The 20,341-nt window shown below is 38.5% G+C and overlaps 1 protein-coding gene across 1 annotated transcript in view; it reads right to left on the reverse strand.

Annotated features, from left to right (window-relative positions):
• SULF2 (sulfatase 2) overlaps positions 1-20,341 on the reverse strand; it is a 137,599-nt gene that overhangs the window by 18,320 nt on the left and 98,938 nt on the right. The window contains exon 11 of the mRNA XM_054979690.1: positions 13,537-13,744. Within this exon, the coding sequence (XP_054835665.1) occupies positions 13,537-13,744 (208 nt within the window). The remainder of the gene's footprint in view (positions 1-13,536; positions 13,745-20,341) is intronic.

Here is a 20,341-nt window from a genome sequence, read left to right on the forward strand (position 1 = left end):
CGGTATAGCTGGGTTCCCCATTCTTTCAGGTGGGTTGCCAGATGACAGTTTTCTTTTCTTATAGTAGAAGAAATAAAGTAAATGGAGACTCTAGTTTTTCATCTTTTACAATCCATGATTTGTTTCCCTGTGATTGGAGCAATCTGAACGACTTGGGTGTCTATCCGGTGGGTGGGATATACAAAACCGCTATCTTTATAGCTGGCTTTATTTTTCCTGGTATCTCCCCCTCAGGTCAGTCATAATATTCAGCCTAGCCAAGGAGAAAGGGAAGGGGAAAGACAGAGTCAACAGCAGGCATCTTTTAAAAGCCACCCCAGTCATTCCCCACATGACTGAAACAATTTAGCTGGCCTTCCCTGTTCCTTTCCCTCCTCTGTCCTTTGGCTCTGCTTCCCTCTTCCCCCTCAGCTTTACAACATTATTTTTTTTTTTGAAAATTTTTTATTGGGTTAGAATCCATTATTTCCACATTTACATTCAATTTTCCCCAATTTTTTCATCTCTAACCCCCTCCCTTCCCCCCCCCTTTTTGTTGACTTCCAACAGCTTTCCAACCCTTTGTCCCCTTTCCCTTACTTTTTTTTTTTTTAATTTTTTTTTTTAATTTATTTTTTTTAAACCAAACAAACAAACAAAAACAATGTACAGAAGTAAAATAGAACAACAACAAAGTCTTAGTGAACTATATACAATAAATGTCATGCCAATATAGTTAAAACAAAGACAACTAGCATTTTTTTTCAATTATTTGATAGTCGCTTCAAATCTGAGTAACAAAAAGTAAATGCTTAGGTGGAGAGTGATTTGTATTGGAAATGAATTCAATGAATGGTAACCATTTTGCAATAAAATCAGTTTCTTTCAAATAGTGTTCATTCTGGTATAATTTGTCATGTATTTTTTCTTGTATATAGTGGTCCCATATTTTTTCTAACCATTTTTCTGCTGTGGGAACTGTCTTTGATTTCCAATGTAAAGCTAGCAAGTTCTTAGCTACAACCAAAAGGTTGCTAATTAGATCTTTTCTTATTTGTGGAATTTCAAAAGTATCCCATACATTCAAGAATATGATCTTTGGATCAAGGGGGATTTTGTAGCCCGTTATTTCTTTTATATAACATAATATATCATTCCAAAAAGGTTCTATTCGGGGGCATTCCCACCAGCAATGTTTAAACGTTCCTGTATTTCCACACTCTTTCCAGCAGAGCGGAGGATTTGTTTTAGTTATTAGTGAGAGTTTTCTTGGTGTTATGTGCCATCTGTGAATGATTTTGTAATTTTGGATTTGGGAGGTAACTGTCTTAGGTTTTAGAATGTTTGCAGTCCATATTTCTCTCCATTGTTCAGGTGTTAGCTCTATGTTGCAATCTAAGTGCCAATTTGTTTGGCATTTTAGAGTTTTAATTTGGTTGAGAGATAAAAGGATGTTGTATAGTTTAGAAATTAATCCCTTTTGTTTGAGTGATTTGGTATCAAGTAGGAGTTCAAAATCGGTTGCGTTCTTTTTAAGTAATTCTTGTATTTTTATTTGTTGTAGCATGTTTGAGAGTTGAAAATAGGTAAACCAGTGAATCTTGTGTTTTATTTTTTGTTCTAATTCTATTTTGTTTATGATTCCCTTTTTTGTTGTTATATCAATTATGCGGATCATATTTGCTTGGAGCCATATATTTTTAAAGGCTTTAGTTTGCCCTGGAGGGAACCAATGCTGTTCTATAAAAGAAGAGAATCTTGAGAATTGTGGTATAAGTTTGAATCTTGTACGATCCCAGGTATTGATTATTGATTCTAGAAAAGGGTTATTTATTTTGTGGGGTCGATCTTTTTTTGTGTTCCAAAACATATTTTGTATATTGCAATGTTTAAGTTCTGACTCCAAGATTGCGATCCAGTCAGTCTTATTTGCTGTAATTAAAATTTGTAATGTATTGAATAGTCTGGTGGCTGTCTGATAGAGTTCTAGATCAGGGTATTTAAAGCCTCCTTGCTGTTTTCTTAGCGTAAGAGTTTTAAAGGCTATTCTTGGATGTTTCTTCCCCCATAAGAATTGGTTTAATAATTGTTGCCATGATTTAATTTTCTTTTGTGGAATTGTTAACGGTATTGCCCTCAAAAAAAAGAGTAATTTTGGAAGTACAAATGACTTAATTAGGTGGTATCGTTCTAACCATGAGGGTGTAATCCTTCCCCATTTATGTAGATCTGCTTTAATTTGGTTGACTGTTTTGATGTGGTTTAGTTCCATCAATTGGTTAAGGTTATTAGGGATGGTTATGCCTAAATATGACATTTGCTTATGGTTCCAGTGGTACTGACTAGATTGTTTGATATGTGTAACAGTGTTTGCGTGGAGAAATATTGGAAAGAGCTGTGACTTGGATTGATTGACTGTAAGGCCCGAAATTGAGCCGAATTCCAGTAGTTTATTTTGGAGTGGGTATAGAGAATCTATGGGATTTGTAATATATACAACCATGTCATCGGCAAAAAGGCTTAATTTATATTGATTGTTCTCTATGTTAATTCCTTGTATTTTGGGGTCTTCCCTAATAGCTATAGCCAACGGTTCGATAGCCAACGCAAATAAGATTGGTGAGAGTGGACACCCTTGTCTCGTGCCTCTTTGGATTAATATTTTGTGGGATAGATGATTGTTAATTGTTATTTGGGCAGTTGCTTGTGAGTATATAGCATTTATTATTTTGAGGAATGTCTCTCCAAATCCCATGCAGTGTAAAACTTGTTTTAAGTACGATATTTCTAAAGAATCAAACGCTTTCTCTATGTCCAAAGATAGAAATATTGATTCTAACTGTTTTTTTTGACTGTGTGAAATTAAGTTGAGTGTCTTATAGATGTTATTAGTTAAATCTCTGTTTGGAATGAAACCTGATTGATCTTGGTGTATGTAATGTGTAATAAATGAATTCAACCTTTTAGTTAGTATAGCTGTAAAAATTTTATAATCTTGATTTAGTAATGAAATAGGTCTGTAAGAAGTTGTTTTAGTTGAGTCTTTACCTGGTTTAGGGATTACTATGATCGTTGCAGTGAGCCATGATGGGGGTATTTGTCCGGTATTTAAAACTGTGTTGCAAGCATGCATTAGTGGAGTAGCAATTAGTGTGGCAAACTTTTTATAAAATTCTGATGGGTAGCCATCAGGTCCTGGAGTTTTGTTATTTTTGAGTGATTTAATAACATCAAGTATTTCTTGATGTGTGATGGGGCTGTTTAAGAGTAAACGGTGTTCGTCATCCAATTGTTTTAAATTCTTGAGTGATTTTAAGAAATGTGTAATTTTCTCTTCATTTGGTATTTTAGATGAATAAAGTTGTTTATAATAATTGACAAAAGTATCAAGAATTTCTTTTGTTTTGAATTGTAGTTTCCCATTTTTATCATATATCTGTTTAATGATATTGGATGATTTTTTTTCTTTTATTTTATATGATAGTAACCTCAATGATTTCGGATTGTTATACCAGTAGTTTTGCTTAACATATTGGAGATTTTTCAAAATTTTGTTCGTTTCTAAGGTTTCTAATAATTTACGCTGAATCAATAACTTTTTATATGTCTGTTTGCTACCAGTTTTTTTGTGCTTGAGTTCTAGTGCTTTGATGTTTTCTATTAATTCCTGTTTCATGACATTTCTCTTCTTATTTAGTTGTGATGATAAAGAAATGATATGGCCCCTAGTAACTGCTTTAATTGTATCCCACACGATGCATGAATTAACATCATCTGTTGTGTTTTCTTTTATAGCCAGCTCAATGTTATTGCTAATTTCTTTGATAGCATTTTGGTTGTTAATGAGTAATTTATTGAATGACCAATGCCTTTGTTTCAATGTGTCTTGGGTGGCCATCAGTGTACAACTAGTCCAGGCATGGTCTGATATGGTGATATTACCTATTTCAGAGGAAAGTAGCCTATTTATTGCTGTATTGGAAATTAGAATGTAATCTATTCTAGTATAGATGTTATATTTAGATGAATAGTATGTGAAATCCTTTTCTATACCATGTAAATGTCTCCATACGTCTGTTAGAAAGTTATTGTCTAGAAGCTTTGCTAGCTTAGTATTTGAAGTTTCTTTTTTACATTTTTTGTTTTTAGGTTTGGATCTGTCTAATTTTGGGTTTACTGTGTAGTTCAGGTCTCCTCCCAAGATCAGTTCACCTTCCTGAAAAGAAGTCAATTTGTTTAAACTGTCTTCCAAGAACGCAATTTGATTTGAATTTGGGGCGTAAATTGAAGCTAGGGTGTAAGTTTGTGATCCTATTTTGCCCTTTACAAAAATGAATCTCCCTTTGGGATCACTTAATGTGCTTTGATGTTGAAAAGAAATGGTTCTAGAGATTAGGATAGCTACTCCCCTCGCCTTAGAAGTGCCTTTTGCATGGTATTGAAGGTGTATCCAGCTTGCTTTTAGATTTTGACTATTTATGGGGTGGAGATGTGTTTCTTGAAGAAAGATGATGTCTGACCTTGTTTTAGCTAAGTTTGCCAAAATGCGTTTTCTTTTAATGGGGTTACCTAGACCACGAACATTAAAAGAGGTGATTTTAATATTTGATGACATATTGAATCTAATGAATTGTTCAGATGAATTCCCCCCCTCTTTTTAAAATGTATTTTAATTAATTATTTGGTAATAGCACTATCTCAAGGTAGATTGATAAAATCAAGAATAAGGGTTTAATTAAATGATGATGTGGTATTTCTCCCCCCAATCAATTTTCTTCCAATTATGGCAATTAATTTATAGGTAGTAGTTTTGTACTGTTTGGTAGGATTCAATTTATAGAAGAACTTGCTAGCTTTATATGAAGGATCTTTAGTAGCTAAGATGAATTGTGGATACTTAGTATTAAAGGTTTTAATAGATTAGTAAATTCCTGTTCACTTGAAAAGTTTTATTTTGACTTGTGTATATACTTTCCCTTCTAACCTTGTCTGAAGAGATCACAGATTGCTGCAGTAGTGACTATATCAATAGGATCTATAAATAATCTTTAGAGTGTTCTTTGGTACAGGTATCAAGTAAATTTAAACAAGTAAAAGTTAAATGATTTTCTGTGTTTATAACTTATGGAGATTTTTATTAACTTGAACAATGAATTCAGCTTTATATAACTTAGCAATTACCCTTGAACGTTTCTAAGCTTTGCCTCTTTCTCTTTTCTCTCTTTTGTTTATTTTAAGACAAAAATAGGCCAAAATAAAATAAGAGAAATGATTCTATTAGTGAAGTGTTTTATTCACACTTCAAATAGTTATTGAAAATAAATTGTTTGATTTCCTTTCCACTGACCTCTTACCCTTTTCTTTCCCTCTTTTTTGCAGTGTTGTAGTTTCACACTAAGTAGTTTGAATGTAATATAGAAGGATTTATTTGATTTTCCCTAGCTGTCCACTCCTTTTCTCTAACTCCTTACTCTGTTCTATTTTCTTATATCCTTTGTTTAGATAAATCAACTTATTTCGTTTAATTTTCCTCCTTTCCCCCCTCCTTTCCCACCTCTCTCTTCCTTTCTATTCCCTCCTCCTCCCTAACCCACCCAACTTTGCCCTTTAAGTCTGAATTAGCAATACAAATGAGCTTTACAAATTTCTCCCCCTCCCTTGATGTTTCCCTTTCCCCTTTCCCTAGTTATCTTATCTTTCCCTCCCACGGAACTCTTGGTTGATTAGCTCTAAGATCACAATAATGGGAGATCTATTTCTAATCCTTTCCCTCCCACAAATCCCCTGGCCAGTTGTTACAAACTGCACAAAAATAATAGATTTGTTCCCCAAAGCCCTTTTAGCTAGTGTGTTCTATTCACACACTAGTTTGGTATATACCAAAACTTACCGGGCTTAACTAAAAAAGGAGTTACATTGAAAGGACCGAACTCCCCCCTCCCTTTCTTACCCCGTTTTGAATCTTCAACAAAGAGTATTATGATAACGCTTCCCTTAAATTTTAGCATTGTGGCTAAGTGTCTAAATCAATTGTCTCTTACTGAAATTTTACTTCCCTTCTAAGGGGATGAAGATGTTGACTGAGAAAATTTTCTTTTTTGACTTGGTTTGCTTGTTTCCATCGGTTCTTCTAAGTTCAGTTCATTTAACATTGATGCTGCAGAGTCGTAGTCCGAAGCAATAAGACGATGTCCTTTGTGATAGACCAGTAGTTTCGTGTAATTCCACCATTTGTATTGTACTTTTGCTCTCCTCAAAGTCTCGGTTGTGGATTTAAGTTCTTTTCTCTTTAAGAGAACTTCATTAGGCAGGTCACTGTATACTTGTATCTGGGTGTTATTGAATAATAGAAAGCCTTTGGATCTTGCTTCATTGATTATTTTCTTCCTGATGTTAGTATCTGGTACTTCAATAATGATATCTCTCGGCATATTTCTTTTTTTCTGCTGGCTTAAAGATCCGATGCGATAAGCTTTTGTTATGAGTTGGCTTGTGCCTTCCTTAATGCCCAGCAGCTTAGATAGCCAAGGTGTTAATGTTCTGATTATATTTTCATTTTCTATAAGGGACACTTCAATCCCACGGAGCTTGAGATTTCTGTAACGAGCTGACACTTCCAGGTGAAGAATTCTTTCCTCCTGCTGTTCTAGTTTATTATATATTTCTCTTACGTCTCTTTGAGTCATGATACTAAGTTCCATAGCACTTTCAGCTGTTTGATTTGTCTTTTGAAGTTCTAATTTGATTTCTGTTAATTGTGTAGATAGCGGTTGGATGAGCAGCGTCATTTGCTTGAGCAGGTTCTCTTCAAATTTTGCAAACTGTGCCTCAAGGGAGTGGTTATTAGTTTTTGCTGCTGCATTTGTTTCTACAAGTTTCCTGTCGGCCATTTTGGATAGCTCGGCCTTGCTGCGTTCCTGAGGCATAGTTTGAGTTGTGCTGTAAAAGAGCTGCTGCAAATTTCTTGCTGATTTTGGATAGATCTTCTTTTCCCTCTGCGTCTGCTTTCTCAAATATATAATGCAGGGTAAGCGATATCAGCTGTTTTCCAGGGTTTACAGGGAGGAAGGAGACAGAGATCTTTCAATGTGCGTCCATACCCGAAGGCTCCGACGCCACGCCCCCCCCCTTTCCCTTACTTTTATTAGCTTCCTCTATCTAAAACAAATATATATTCTCCATTATTCTAAGCAGTACATCCTTAACTATTTTTAACATTATATGCCCAAACTGTAAGCCTTTGTTTCTATCTTAGATAAACAATTTATCCCAATTTTTCAATTTCAGGTATTTCTATATATCATAAACCATATAGATCATACATTCGTTTATATCAAACAATTTGACTTATTCTCTATATATATTACTCATTCTATCTTTTTATAATAATTCTATATATCTCTCCTCACGTAGTCAATCAATTTGACCCATCTATATCTTCAGACATTCAGTTTGGTACAAAACTTGTCAGAAAAAAAAGAAAATATTGTTAGTTAATCGCTCCTTATATTTAGTCCTTATAATTAATTATTTTCTCTATGTTCTGTTTGTTAACCTATATATATCTATATATATGTCAATCTATTAATCTGACTGCTTATTAATTCACATTTATCTCTTCTCCCCCCGGTAAAGTCTCCCCCCTCTACTTCAATACTTCAGTAGTTCTCAAACTGTCACAGTTTTCCTCCCACCTCCCATTTCTTCTCCAGGTATTGTTTCAGCTTCTCCCAGTCTGTGTTGAACTGCCCTGAGTCCAGATCTCTCAATTTTCTTGTCATCTTGTCCATTTCAGCCATATACAGCAATTTGTAAGTCCAATCTTCAATAGTTGGCACTTCTTGTACTTTCCATTTTTGCGCATACAAAAGTCTAGCTGCTGCTGTCATATAAAATATCAACGTCCTGTGTTGGGCTGGAATTCCCTCCATTCCCAAGTTCAGTAGCAGGAGTTCTGGGTTCTTATTAATTTGAAATTGTAAAATTTCACTCATTTCTCTTATTATTTCCCCCCAGTACTGCCTGGCTACCTCACACGACCACCACATATGATAGAGGGAGCCCTCATGCTTCTTACATTTCCAGCATTTATTAGAAGTATTCAAATTCCCTAGCGCAATCTTCTTTGGTGTCATGTACCAACGATAGATCATTTTATGAATGTTCTCTTTGATATTAATACATGTCGTTGTCTTCATTGTAGTTTTCCACAAGTATTCCCATGCCTCCATTGTTATTTCTTTATTAAAGTTTATAGCCCATTTCACCATTTGTGTTTTAACTATCTCATCCTCGGTATACCACTTCAACAGTACTTGGTATACCTTGGATATTCTTTTCTTATCTTCTTTAAGAAGGGTCTGCTCTAGTTCCGAATTCTCTATTCGTATACCTCCCTTTACAGAGTCCGAATTATATAAGTCTCTGATCTGTCTATACTGGAACCAATCGTAGTTAGGTGATAGTTCCTCTTGTGTCTTTATTCTAAGTTTGGATGCTTCAGTTTTAGTTATTTCTTTATACGTTAAACATTGTTGTTCATTATCAACAGCTCTCGGGTCTATCACCTCATATGGAACCACCCACAAAGGGGTTCCTTCTTGTAGATAAATTCTGTACTTCTTCCAGATTATGTATAGACTTCTCCGAACAAAGTGATGCAGGAACATCGAGTTGACCTTTACTTTGTCATGCCATAAATATGCGTGCCATCCAAATATTTTTTTATATCCCTCTAGGGCTAATAGTTTCTTGTTCTTTAATGTCATCCATTCTTTCAACCAAACTAGGCAGATTGCATCATGATAAAGTCTCAGATTGGGCAGTTGCATTCCGCCTCTTTCCTTTGCATCTTGTAAAACTTTCACTTTCACTCGAGGCTTCTTGCCTGCCCAAACAAAATCTGATATTTTCCTCTGCCATTTTTCAAATTGTTTGGAGTCTCTGATGATTGGTATTGTCTGTAGCAAAAACATTACTCTTGGTAACACATTCATCTTAACTGCTGCAATCCTACCCAACCATGACAAATTCAATCTATTCCATTTAATCAAGTCTCTCTCTATCTGAGTCCATAGTTTTTCATAATTGTTTTTGAATAGATCTATGTTCTTTGCAGTTAATTCGACTCCCAAATATTTCACTTTACTTGTTACTTCACAATCCGTTGTTTCCATTAACAATTGTTGTTTCTGCTTAGTCATATTTTTGCATAATATCTTTGACTTCTTTTTGTTAATGAAGAAACCTGCCAAGTCTCCAAACTCCTTGATCTTATCTTTCACTCTTGGCATGTTCTCCAATGGGTCCTCTACAATTAACATTATGTCATCCGCAAATGCTCTGACCTTGTATGAATAGTCCTTTATTTTTATTCCACGAATTTCATCATCTTGACGTATTTGTATCATCAGAATCTCCAATACTAAAATGAACAACAATGGAGATAACGGGCAACCTTGTCTTGTTCCTTTACTTATCGTCAATTTCTTGGTCAATTCATCATTCACCACAATTGCTGCAGTCTGGTCTCTATAAATTTCCTTAATTGCTCTGATGAATCTTTCTCCCAATTGTAGCTTTTCCATAGTGGCAAACATAAAGTCCCAGTTTAAATTGTCAAACGCTTTTTCAGCGTCAACAAAGAAGAAACCAACCTCTTTGTCACAACGCTTGTCATAATATTCAATAGCATTGATCACTGTCCTTAAGTTGTCTCTTATTTGTCTGTCTGGCAAAAAGCCTGCTTGTTCCTCCTCTATGACTTCCGAGAGCCACCCCTTCAATCTCTCCGCCAATATCTTCGCAAAAATTTTGTAGTCATTGTTGAGTAGCGATATAGGTCTATAATTTTTCACATTAGTCAGGTCTTGGCCCTCTTTTGGGATCAATGATATATTCGCTTCACTCCAAGTTTCTGGAATCCTTTGATCCCTTAAAACCCCATTCATCACCTCTTTTAGGAATGGTGCCAGTTCATTAGCCATTGTCTTATAGAATTTAGCCGTAAGTCCATCTGGCCCTGGCGCCTTTCCTAGATTTGCAGATTGTATTGCCTTACTTATTTCCTCGTCAGTTACTTCACTATTCAACTTATTTCTCCAAGCTTCCGAGATTTCTGGAAGTTTGGTTTTCTCCAAATATGATGCTATTGATTCTTTGAGCTTTACAACATTATTGTTACCTTGCCGCAGCTGAACCTTAACCAGAGACTAGTTCCCTGGGAGGAAATGGCAGCTTTGGAAGGTGGACTTTATGGCATCACATCCCTTCTAAGTTCCTTTCCTTCCCCCAAACTCTGTCTTTCCTCAGCACCACCCCTAAATCTCCAGGAATTTCCTAAGCCAGAATTTGCAAGCCTAAGTAAAAGAGGAGGAAGCCCTTGTTTTATGTTTCACCTTGCTATCCAGATACATACCAAGCTCAGAAGGCAAAACGATTTCTTTGCTGCTACCACCCTATTTTCTAGAAAGAAACGGTGGTGGATTGTAGAATGGCTCCAACAAAGAACCCATAGAATACTGTTCTTTGAAAGGTGGAGGACGCTAACCCAAGCCTTTTCCTTTATACCAGAAAGCCTTAAAAATGGCTCAAGCCCAATGCATCTATTTTCTGCCCATGTTAAAAATCCCCCTTTCATTCCATGTAAATATACAGGGCTCATTTCGAGGGGGAACGTGCAGGAATGCAGTTCCGGCAGTTCCCCAAAGAGGTCACATATCAGGTGGCCCCACCCACCTGTCTCTCGGCCATTTTGGGCCCGTTTTGTCCTGGATTGGGGCCGAAACGGCCTGGATCATGCCCCTGACAGGTGGTGGATCACGCTTCTGTTCAGCAGCGGCCCAATCCTGACCATTTTGGGTCCCTTTTCAGCCATTTTCAGCCCTATTTTGCCATTTTGGGCCCAATTTCGGCCCTGAATGGCCGGGATTGGGTCCAAAGCAGGCAGGATAGGTGATGTCAGGGGGTGCGGCATATGCAAATCAGTTATGCTAATGACACATTTCCAGCGATGTCAAAGGGAGTGGCATATGCTAATGTGTTATGCTAATGAGTTCCTCCAGCTCTTGATGCCCAGCCTCAGCCTGAGCCATTTTATTAGGTGTCATTAATTTGACTAATGCTGTTAAATTGAAAGTAGCACCAAGTGCACCTCTAGTGCCCTTTCAGCAGATTACTTCGGGTGTATTCCTTATATTTCTCATGCTTTGCTCCTATAAGACTCTTCCCCTTGTGCTTCTCTCTGGCTCCTATGGAGGCTTTCCACTGCTGCGGCACAAGAGCAATGCTTGTCAAGGAGCCCTTATGTACAGTGCTAGTGGCTGAGGAAGTGAACATAGCCTGTGTATTAGCTGGAAAGAAGTATAAGGGGAACAGTGTCATAGGACCCAAGCCACTGTCTCCATCCACATCTAGCCCTCTCCTTGGTTCTTGGTATGTTTAGGCTTCTTTCAGGATGGGAGGGTGGAATATCTGAATCTCCAAGTGGCCTTCCACCATGATTACGGCTGCAGCCTGCATGCAGGTGAAACCAAACTATAAATCCCAGGATAAATTATATAAGAAGCAATCCTAAGCAGGTCTACTCAGAAGTAAACCCCAATATTTAGAAGTAAAGCGCCCAGGAATGTTCATACATATGGTACTACCAGTGCTTATGCACCAACGTGGGGTGGAATGCTTGGAAATTGGCACACCTCCTATTAATTTTTTTTTTAAATGAAAGAGCTCATAAATTCAAAAATCAGTTCTCATCTATGCTGAAGGGAGCACAAAGATCACTAAGGCAAACGGTGAAAACACTTCTTTTTCCCCGTGACAAAATGAGGAAAATACAGAGTGAGGAAAATACAGTGTCTGAGAAGCAGAAGTATACTAACCATGAGGGAAGACATCTGGCTCTCAAACTATTGAGTTAAACACTGAGCATTCAGTGCATTAAAAAAAAAAGACTCCCTGGAAAGGCCCGCCAGTTCCTTGTACCTTTAAACTGAGATAATTGCCCATTTAACAGGGATGTTACTGGATTAGAAAAGGTGCTAATAAGTTCTTTACTGAGTGCCTGCTAAGCGTCTAAAGTGGTATTATGCTACCCCTCCCAATATTACTTTTAGCTGCCAAATTAGTGTCTTCCCATGCACCACAGTTACTGACAAATTCAACTTAACTGTGCTGGGTTTTCCAACGCATCTTCCCTTCAAGAACAAGTTAATTGAACTACAAGCTCAAGCACCATTTGAACATTATCTGTTGTGCCACAAATTTTAAAGGCAAAAGTAGCTGTGCAATTTCACCTGAGAACCAATAATTTTATTCACCTAAAAATTAGCTTAGTAGTTACTAATCAGCTTGCATGGCAAATATAAAGGAAGAAAATCAATTTAAACTCCCTGTTTGAAGGTTGTGCCAGGTCATTACCGAGAAAGCCTAATCTGCTAAATAATTAAGGCTCTGCATTTGTGGAGCAAGACGAAAGAAACTTTACAGCTGAATAATAATTCTGAGCTGCTGCTTGGCTCTTTTAATCTATAATTAGACTATGCACTTCAAATATAGATATTAACCTGACTCAAAGTCAAAAGCAGAGTTGGTGGAATGGGCTATGTGGGAAAATGCCTGGCTTTGCCAAGGAAAGCCAGTCTGCTTTGGAGGCAGGTTTGGGGGAAAAAAATCAATCTTAGCACCTTTGGCTGAACCTGTAGGGAAAACATTAGAAGCAAGCGGCTTTGGGAACAGAAAGTATCCACACCCATGTTTAAGAATGAATGAGTGCTGCAACATACTGAGAAATACTCGGACGAACCCAAGGCATCTCGCACCCTCTGAACAAACAAAACTGTCATACACTGGGTGAGACTATTCGTCCTTCTAGCTTGGTTTTTGTCTACCTCTGACTGGCAGTGCCTCACCAAGGTATTAAGCAGGAAATACTTATAAATCAGATCCTTTTACAAGAATTTTTATATGAAGTACTTATACCTGAGATTCTTTAATAAGAAATGTTAGGGATTTAACCTGGAGCCCTCTGCATTCAGAATTTGCTCTGTACCACCACAAGCTAAAACAGCAGGCGCCATCACTTAGTATGTCTTTAAAGCATCATCTGGCGTCCTATTATTTCAGGGTTCACTGTGCCTTTTTCAAGAAATCCTCGCAGGGCTCAAATGACCTGTGCAGCCTGCATGGTACACTTCCTGTGCATCACTACAGATGGGAAAGGCAGGCAGGTGGTTTACTTGCCTTCTTCCAGGTCACTTCCTGAACTTATGCTACAAAACTATAGCATGGAACCCTTGTGCAGGTGTAGCTGCTAGTTGGGCTTTGTTCAGTCTAGGATAGCACCGCCTAATTAGCCCCGTGTTTTGCTTTAAACAAACAACCCCCCCCCTCTTAATTCTACAAGCCATAAGTCTACTGCATGTTTTTAGAAACTGTCCTGCACTCCTTTGTCTGAAGTAGAAAATACCATACCAAAGCTGAGTCAGGCTAATATCGACCTTTGAATAATGCAGCCTAATTATACCAAGTTTCTCTGTAGCATGCTAAAGGCCCACTTACTCTTCTTCGAGAAGAGCTTCTTCCGCCTCCCAATGGGGCTCAGCTTGTATTCATTCTCCTCGCAGTTGCAGTCTTCACTGATCTGGCTGTAGTACTTGGGCATGAGGTTGGGGAGGCCTTTGCTGCTGCCTGGAGCTGCCAGGCTGGCCATCCCTTTGCATTTATGGAGTTTGAGCTTCCCGCTGGAATCTTCCACGCACTGCCACTTCTGAAACAAGAAACCCAAAAATGGCTAGATGATTGTCAGTGGTCATAGTCAAAACTGCTTGCAGGTGGAGTTATGGCCCTTTCTCACAGCACTGCAACTTTTATTACCCTGCGGCTGTAATTAATCTTTAAAAAAACACTGGGAAGATCAAATCACTGATCCCTCAGCAGCTCATCTGGTTTGATTTGGTACAAAAACATAGGCTTTCAGTAGATCTTCCCTAATGAAAACAAGAATCCTACCCGTTTAACTTTAGACTTACTTCACTTTAGAAATACAAGCAACCTCTTCTAGATGGGACTATTCAAATGCTGAAAGGAATTGGTCGATTCTTCAACTCTCCATCAACTATGAGGAGACATGAAAAATCAATACTAGTTTCACAATACTGGAAAGCAAATGTGGTTTGTTTTTTTCTCCCCAACTCTAGTTTGGAATTTTTCTGCTAACATAGGCAAACAACAATGGTCCTTCTTGAGGTCCTTCCTACACTGTCCTCTCTTCTAAATCTGAGATATGAGCTTCAGTACCTGTCAGTTGCTTCTAAAAATACCTTCATTCATTCATTCATTCATTCATTCATTCATATCCCATCTTATGTCCTTAGACTCAAGGAAGATAACAGCACACCAGCAAGTTACAAGGATGCAAAACTTAAGCATTCATTAACAAAGCCAAGACCAATGCACAAATTAAAAAAACACGAATTAAAATCTCACAGACAAATCTGGCGAAAGAGTTCACCTCTAAAATAGAACTGTTTTGCACACCTTCCTAAAGGAAGCCAAGGGCACCCTCCACACCCTCTCTGGTAGGCCATTCCAGAACACTGAACCCATCCCAGAGAAAGCCCCGTAATTCAGGGATCTTAATTGTTATTGTCATTCCATGATATATGAAAATTACAAACCTAGTATACTTTCTCTGATTGTCTGGTAGGACCAAAGAGGCCCAATGCTCATTCTTCTAAGACCTCAAGCAACTAGGAGGGCATGACTTAAGGAGAAGGCAGGCCACCAGCCCTTAACAAGAGTAGGGCAGGGGCAAGGCTGGAACTCATAAACTGCATTATGTCAATCAGTTGATTCAGCTGATTAATCAGTCCATGCTCTCAGCCTGGGCAAATGAGGTTCCTTTTAGTGTAAGTTAAATTCAAATAGTGCAGACAAGAGGAAATTCAAACTAATATCCCTAATGGCAAGTAATAATTTGTCTCTAAACCCAGATCAGTTAATTTGCATGCTAGAAGACCCCTCTAATGTTGCCACTCCTCTTTCAAACCTAAATCTTGCTTTCTTTCTTGAATAATGTGCCACTGGTAACAGAAGTGCATTTATGGGTGCATTTCAATAACATAGCCTTTAAACAAATCAGCAGAGACAGAATGATAAAATACCCACTCGAGGATCCAGAAAACTGCAAACAATCGCAGCTGGTAACAATTCCCCTCCCCGTTTAAAATTTTCCTGGGGAAATGTTAATATAAGTTTCCGACATATGTGAGCCAGAATAAATTCAGTCTAAATCCCAAACAGAAACTCGTTTTTATCTTAGCAATGGTAGCAAGAATTCTTGGTGTAACAGAAGGAACATGTAACAGTTATTATGAAAACATCTCCAGCTAAGTTAAGGCAAAAATTGAACAGATACATGTGCGTGCATGACTTCAACATGACCAAAATTTAATTAGGATTATATGAATTGCTAGTTATGTTTGACTCACTGTTTAAATACCTCAATTTATCTGAATATGTTACATATGTTATGCTAACGCTTGTAATCCGCCGATTTCGCCTTGGGTCTCAGTGAGAAAGGTGAATAGCAGCAGCAGCAGCTTATAATGCCTTGCACTAGAACGATTCTGATCCTGATGATAATTTCTGCTCATGGAAGGAAGTGCCTCTGATTCTCCCCTCCTGCTGTTTCTGAGGATCCTGTGACCCCCAGGAGCAGCATTTTGGGGAGATGAGTGGGCTACCTGGGAGAGGGAAGTCCTATTGCACTGAAGAAAGTGGAAATTATTTTGGGGCTTCAACCCACTGAATTTTGTTTATGATTTAATATCGCCTGTTGGACCTCTTATTTAAATGTGCATGTTCAATGTGTGCTAATATGTTTTAATACGTTACCAGTTTCACAGCATGGTAAGAAGAAGCAGGGTCCCCATCACCACATCTTATTATGCTCACAAGTGATTCTGTCATCTTATTTCCTTTGCAAACAGCTGGATACCTTCAGCTGGGCCCTCCCTGACAGACACAGGCCAGATCTCTTATTTTGTACTGAGAAGCCCTGACCTCATTCGAAACCTTTGCTACCACACTAAGTAGTTTTGCATTATTGCCCTTCAGAGCTTTCCTGCAACTACAGCAATTATAGATGTTAACTCAAACTCATTATGTTGGGCTCCAATCAGGGATAAATAGCTCCGACCTTCCTGGAAGGATTTTCTATTATTGGAGGCAATTTGCTTGTTTCAAATCATTCAACACACAGTTTTAATCTGAAAGTACTGTTTTTGGATTAAAGGGTACAGAAGCTTAACCAGTTCAGTTCCTTTAGGTTTGGATACACTAACCATCAAATCACTTCATTGTTCTGGTTTCATTTATCAGAAAGATGGTAACGCTTGAACTTACACTGGTCAGAAAGGTACAACTCTAGCCATTAGCAGTTAAGTAGCAGATAGGCTTTCTTCCCCAGTAAGTTTAAGACAGTCAATGTAATTATTTGCAATACAATCCTTTGGACCTGAGAAAAAGATGGACATTTTAACCATTCAAATAACAAAGTTAAAAAGAGAACGGTTTGTATGCGATTTTCTTATCCTTATGCAACGTCTCATATTTCTCCAAGGGAAGGTCAATTTTCATCTCAAGGCAGCTTGCTTCATATTCTCTAAAAACATGAAAATATCTTTTTCCTTCAGGTGTTTTTGTCCAAAACGGGCAACATCCCGATTTTTGGGGTCAAACTACATCTGGGAATCAGTGTGTGGAGGAAGATTTTACTGTTCTCATTCCTACAGACAAATAATATGTCTTGAGTGCTAATGGTGGAACTTCAATGTCAATTGTGGCACGGCCATTATTCATTTTCTCAAGAGGAATTAGTCACGACTAGATCTTCAGAGACAAAATACAGGATTCCCAGTTCTGCCTTTGCATCTCTCACTCAAACCATTCCCTTCTTTCTTTGCCCCCCCCCTCCGCTTCAGCCAGTACTCCCTGAACCCAACTCTTGGTTTCCAGGCCAAGAGGGCAAAAAGTTGCAGGACTGAAATGAGGGCAAGGAGTTGGGAAACCATCATCTGTCCACTTCTTCCCTAAAAATGCCCTATTTCTGCTTTGCACATTGGAGGAAACTAGCAATTGGGAAATCCCATCACAAAAATCCTGACATGGTTTTGAAAAATCTTGGCTCTGATATTGCTGTGGGTTTTACGATGCAACTGTTAAGCAAAGTTACGCTCTTCTTAATCCATTGAGGTTAGCATATAACCAGTTGTATGAACCCCACAAAGAGAGACTGTGACTTATTACTACCTCCTTCAACATAGAGATTGGTCTCCTCCACCACCTCCTTCCTTTCACTGGAGATAGCAGGAATTGAACCTGGTTCCTTCTGCAGGCAGGAATGAAAATAAAAGCTCCAAGGTCACCCTGTTCTTTTTCCCCCCAATTTTTTTTATTTTTTAAAAAAACCAAACAAACAAACAAACAAAAACAGTGTACAGGTCACCCTGTTCTTAAGGTGAAACCTGATCAGAGCTAAAAGACAGCCAATAGCTGCTGGATTGGTGCATTCCCCATGCTACTACTGAACCACAGCTCCTCCTCTGTTCCACATAACACATGATGGGATGAACTCTCATATGAATGTAGGACCAGTAATCTCTTTCCTAATGGTAGAAAATAATTTAGAATAACAGAGAAGCAACTTACAGGCAACACCATATTGAGAGAGAGAGAGAGAGAGAGAGAGAGAGAGAGAGAGAGAGAGAGAGAGAGAGAGAGAGAGAAAACCTCCAAAGTGCTGTGAATAATTTATTAGAAAATAAGCGGGGGGGGGGGGGATCCACTTAAAATGTACTCAACACATTTGAGTAAGTCACTCATCCTCAAGGGCAATTTTCTGCTCTTAAAAAATGTTTCTTCTTCAGATGTCTCTTAGGATATGCTTAACTCCTTAAAAATGATGGGAACATATAGTTTTTGCCTGAATACACACTTAGGTGAATACTGAGAAAAGCACATTTTCAGAAACCAAGCATTTGCAAAGGTAAGGAATTGAGAGACAGCTGCATATGACATTTAAATCCAGGGCTACAGGAACAATCAGGGATATATAAGACACATTCTCTGGGAATACATGAAAACCTCAAACACATACTATCCTTTAGAATAAGTTATTTCTCGAGCTGTCACAATACAATGGGCCTCGTAGATGATATTCGTGACCTAAACACTATTGATTGTAATCAGCCACTTATTCCTCAAGACAAGGATGTAGTCCAATGGATTCCCTAAATGCTTACTCAAGTCTGCACTGTCATAATCAATAAACCTTCTCTTTCTCAATTTAGTTATGAGACAGGCAACAATTACATAGTGGTGATCTCTGAGGGTTATCTTACCATCAGAGTGTAGTTCTTTTCTTTTCCAAGCTCCAAAATTTGCTCCTGAAGTTGATGTCAATGAAAAAATAGTTTCCCTTCCCTCAAAAAATCTCAGGACAGCAAGAAAGAGAACACATGAAATTGCCATACTGAACCAGACAGCTGGTCCATCAAGGTCAGTATTGTCTACTAAGACTGGCAGTGGCTCTTCAGGGTCTCAGATGAGGGTCTTTCACATTAGCTTCCACCTCATCCTTTGAACTGGAGATGCCAAGAATTGAAACTGGGACCTTCTGCATGCCAAGTAGATGCTCTGTCTCTGAGCCACAGTCCCTCTCCACTTTCATAAGGTGGATGTAAATTAATTCCACTGGAAAATATTATTTGCATTGGTTGTTGTGGGTTTTCCGGGCTGTATTGCCGTGGTCTTGGCATTGTAGTTCCTGACGTTTTGCCAGCAGCTGTGGCTGGCATCTTCAGAGGTGTAGCACCAAAAGACAGAGATCTCTCAGTGTCACAGTGTGGAAAAGATGTTGGCAGGTCATTTGTATCTACTCAGGAGGGGTGGGGTTGAGCTGAGTCATCCTGTCAGTTTCCCAGGGTGTGGAATGCTAATGGCGGGAGGCTTCACTGTATCCTGAGGAGGTTCTTTTGCATATGGATTGGTGCTTGATGTGCTAATCTTCTCTGCAGGGCTATTGTTGGGTGTAGAGTGTTTTGTTAGCCTGGTGTTTTTCAGAACTGGAAACCATGCTCTGTTCATTCTTAAGGTTTCTTCTTTCCTGTTGAAGTTTTGCTTATGCTTGTGAATTTCAATGGCTTCCCTGTGCAGTCTGACAAAGTAGTTGGAAGTGTTGTCCAGTATTTTGGTGTCCTGGAATAAGATACTGTGCCCTGTTTGAGTTAGGCTATGTTCAGCCACTGCTGATTTTTCAGGTTGTCCAAGTCTGCAGTGTCTTTCATGTTCTTTTATTCTTGTCTGGATGCTACGCTTTGTGGTCCCGATGTAAACTTGTCCACAGCTGCAGGGTATACGGTATACTCCTGCAGAGGTGAGGGGGGTCTCTACTGTCTTTTGCTGATCGTAGCATCTGTTGTATTTTTCGGGTGGGTCTGAATACTGCTTGAAGGTTATGCTTTTTCATAAGCTTTCCCATCTGATCAGTAATTCCTTTGATATATGGCAAAAACACTTTTCCTGTAGGAGACTGTTTTTCCTTGGTTGTTTGATTCATCCTGTGTTTGATTGCTCTTCGGATTTCATTTCTGGAGTAGCCATTGGCCTGAAGTGCGTGGTTTAGATGATTAATTTCCTCACTGAGAAAGTGCGGCTCACACATCCGTCTTGCACGATCCACTAATGTTTTCATTATGCCTCTTTTCTGTCGGGGGTGGTGATTGGAGTTTTTGTGTAAGTACCGATCAGTGTGAGTTGGTTTCCTGTAGATCTTGTGACCTAACTGAAAGTTTGCTTTGCGGATGACCAAGGTATCCAGGAATGGGAGTTTTCCCTCGATTTCTTTCTCCATTGTGAATTGTATGTTCCGGTGGATGTTGTTGAGATGATTCAAAAACCCCATCAATTCTTCCTCCCCATGGCTCCAAATGATAAATGTATCATCCACAAACCGGAACCATACACTAGGTTTGTGGGGTGCTGATTCTAGAGCTGTTTTTTCAAAATGTTCCATGTAGAAGTTTGCTATAACTGGGCTGAGAGGGCTCCCCATGGCCACCCCATCCATCTGTTCATAGAATTCGTTATCCCATTGGAAGTAACTGGTTGTCAGACAATGATGGAATAAGGCTGTTACATCCTCTGGGAAAATCTGATTAATAAGTGCAATAGTGTCTTTTACTGGAACCTTGGTAAACAGGGATACAACATCAAAACTGACAAGTATGTCTTGTGGATTGAGTTTCAGAGAACTGATTTTGTTGATGAAATCTGCTGAATCTTTGATGTAAGACGAGGTTTT

Source organism: Eublepharis macularius, chromosome 5 (assembly GCF_028583425.1).
Source record: "Eublepharis macularius isolate TG4126 chromosome 5, MPM_Emac_v1.0, whole genome shotgun sequence".
Classification (NCBI taxonomy): domain Eukaryota; kingdom Metazoa; phylum Chordata; class Lepidosauria; order Squamata; family Eublepharidae; genus Eublepharis; species Eublepharis macularius.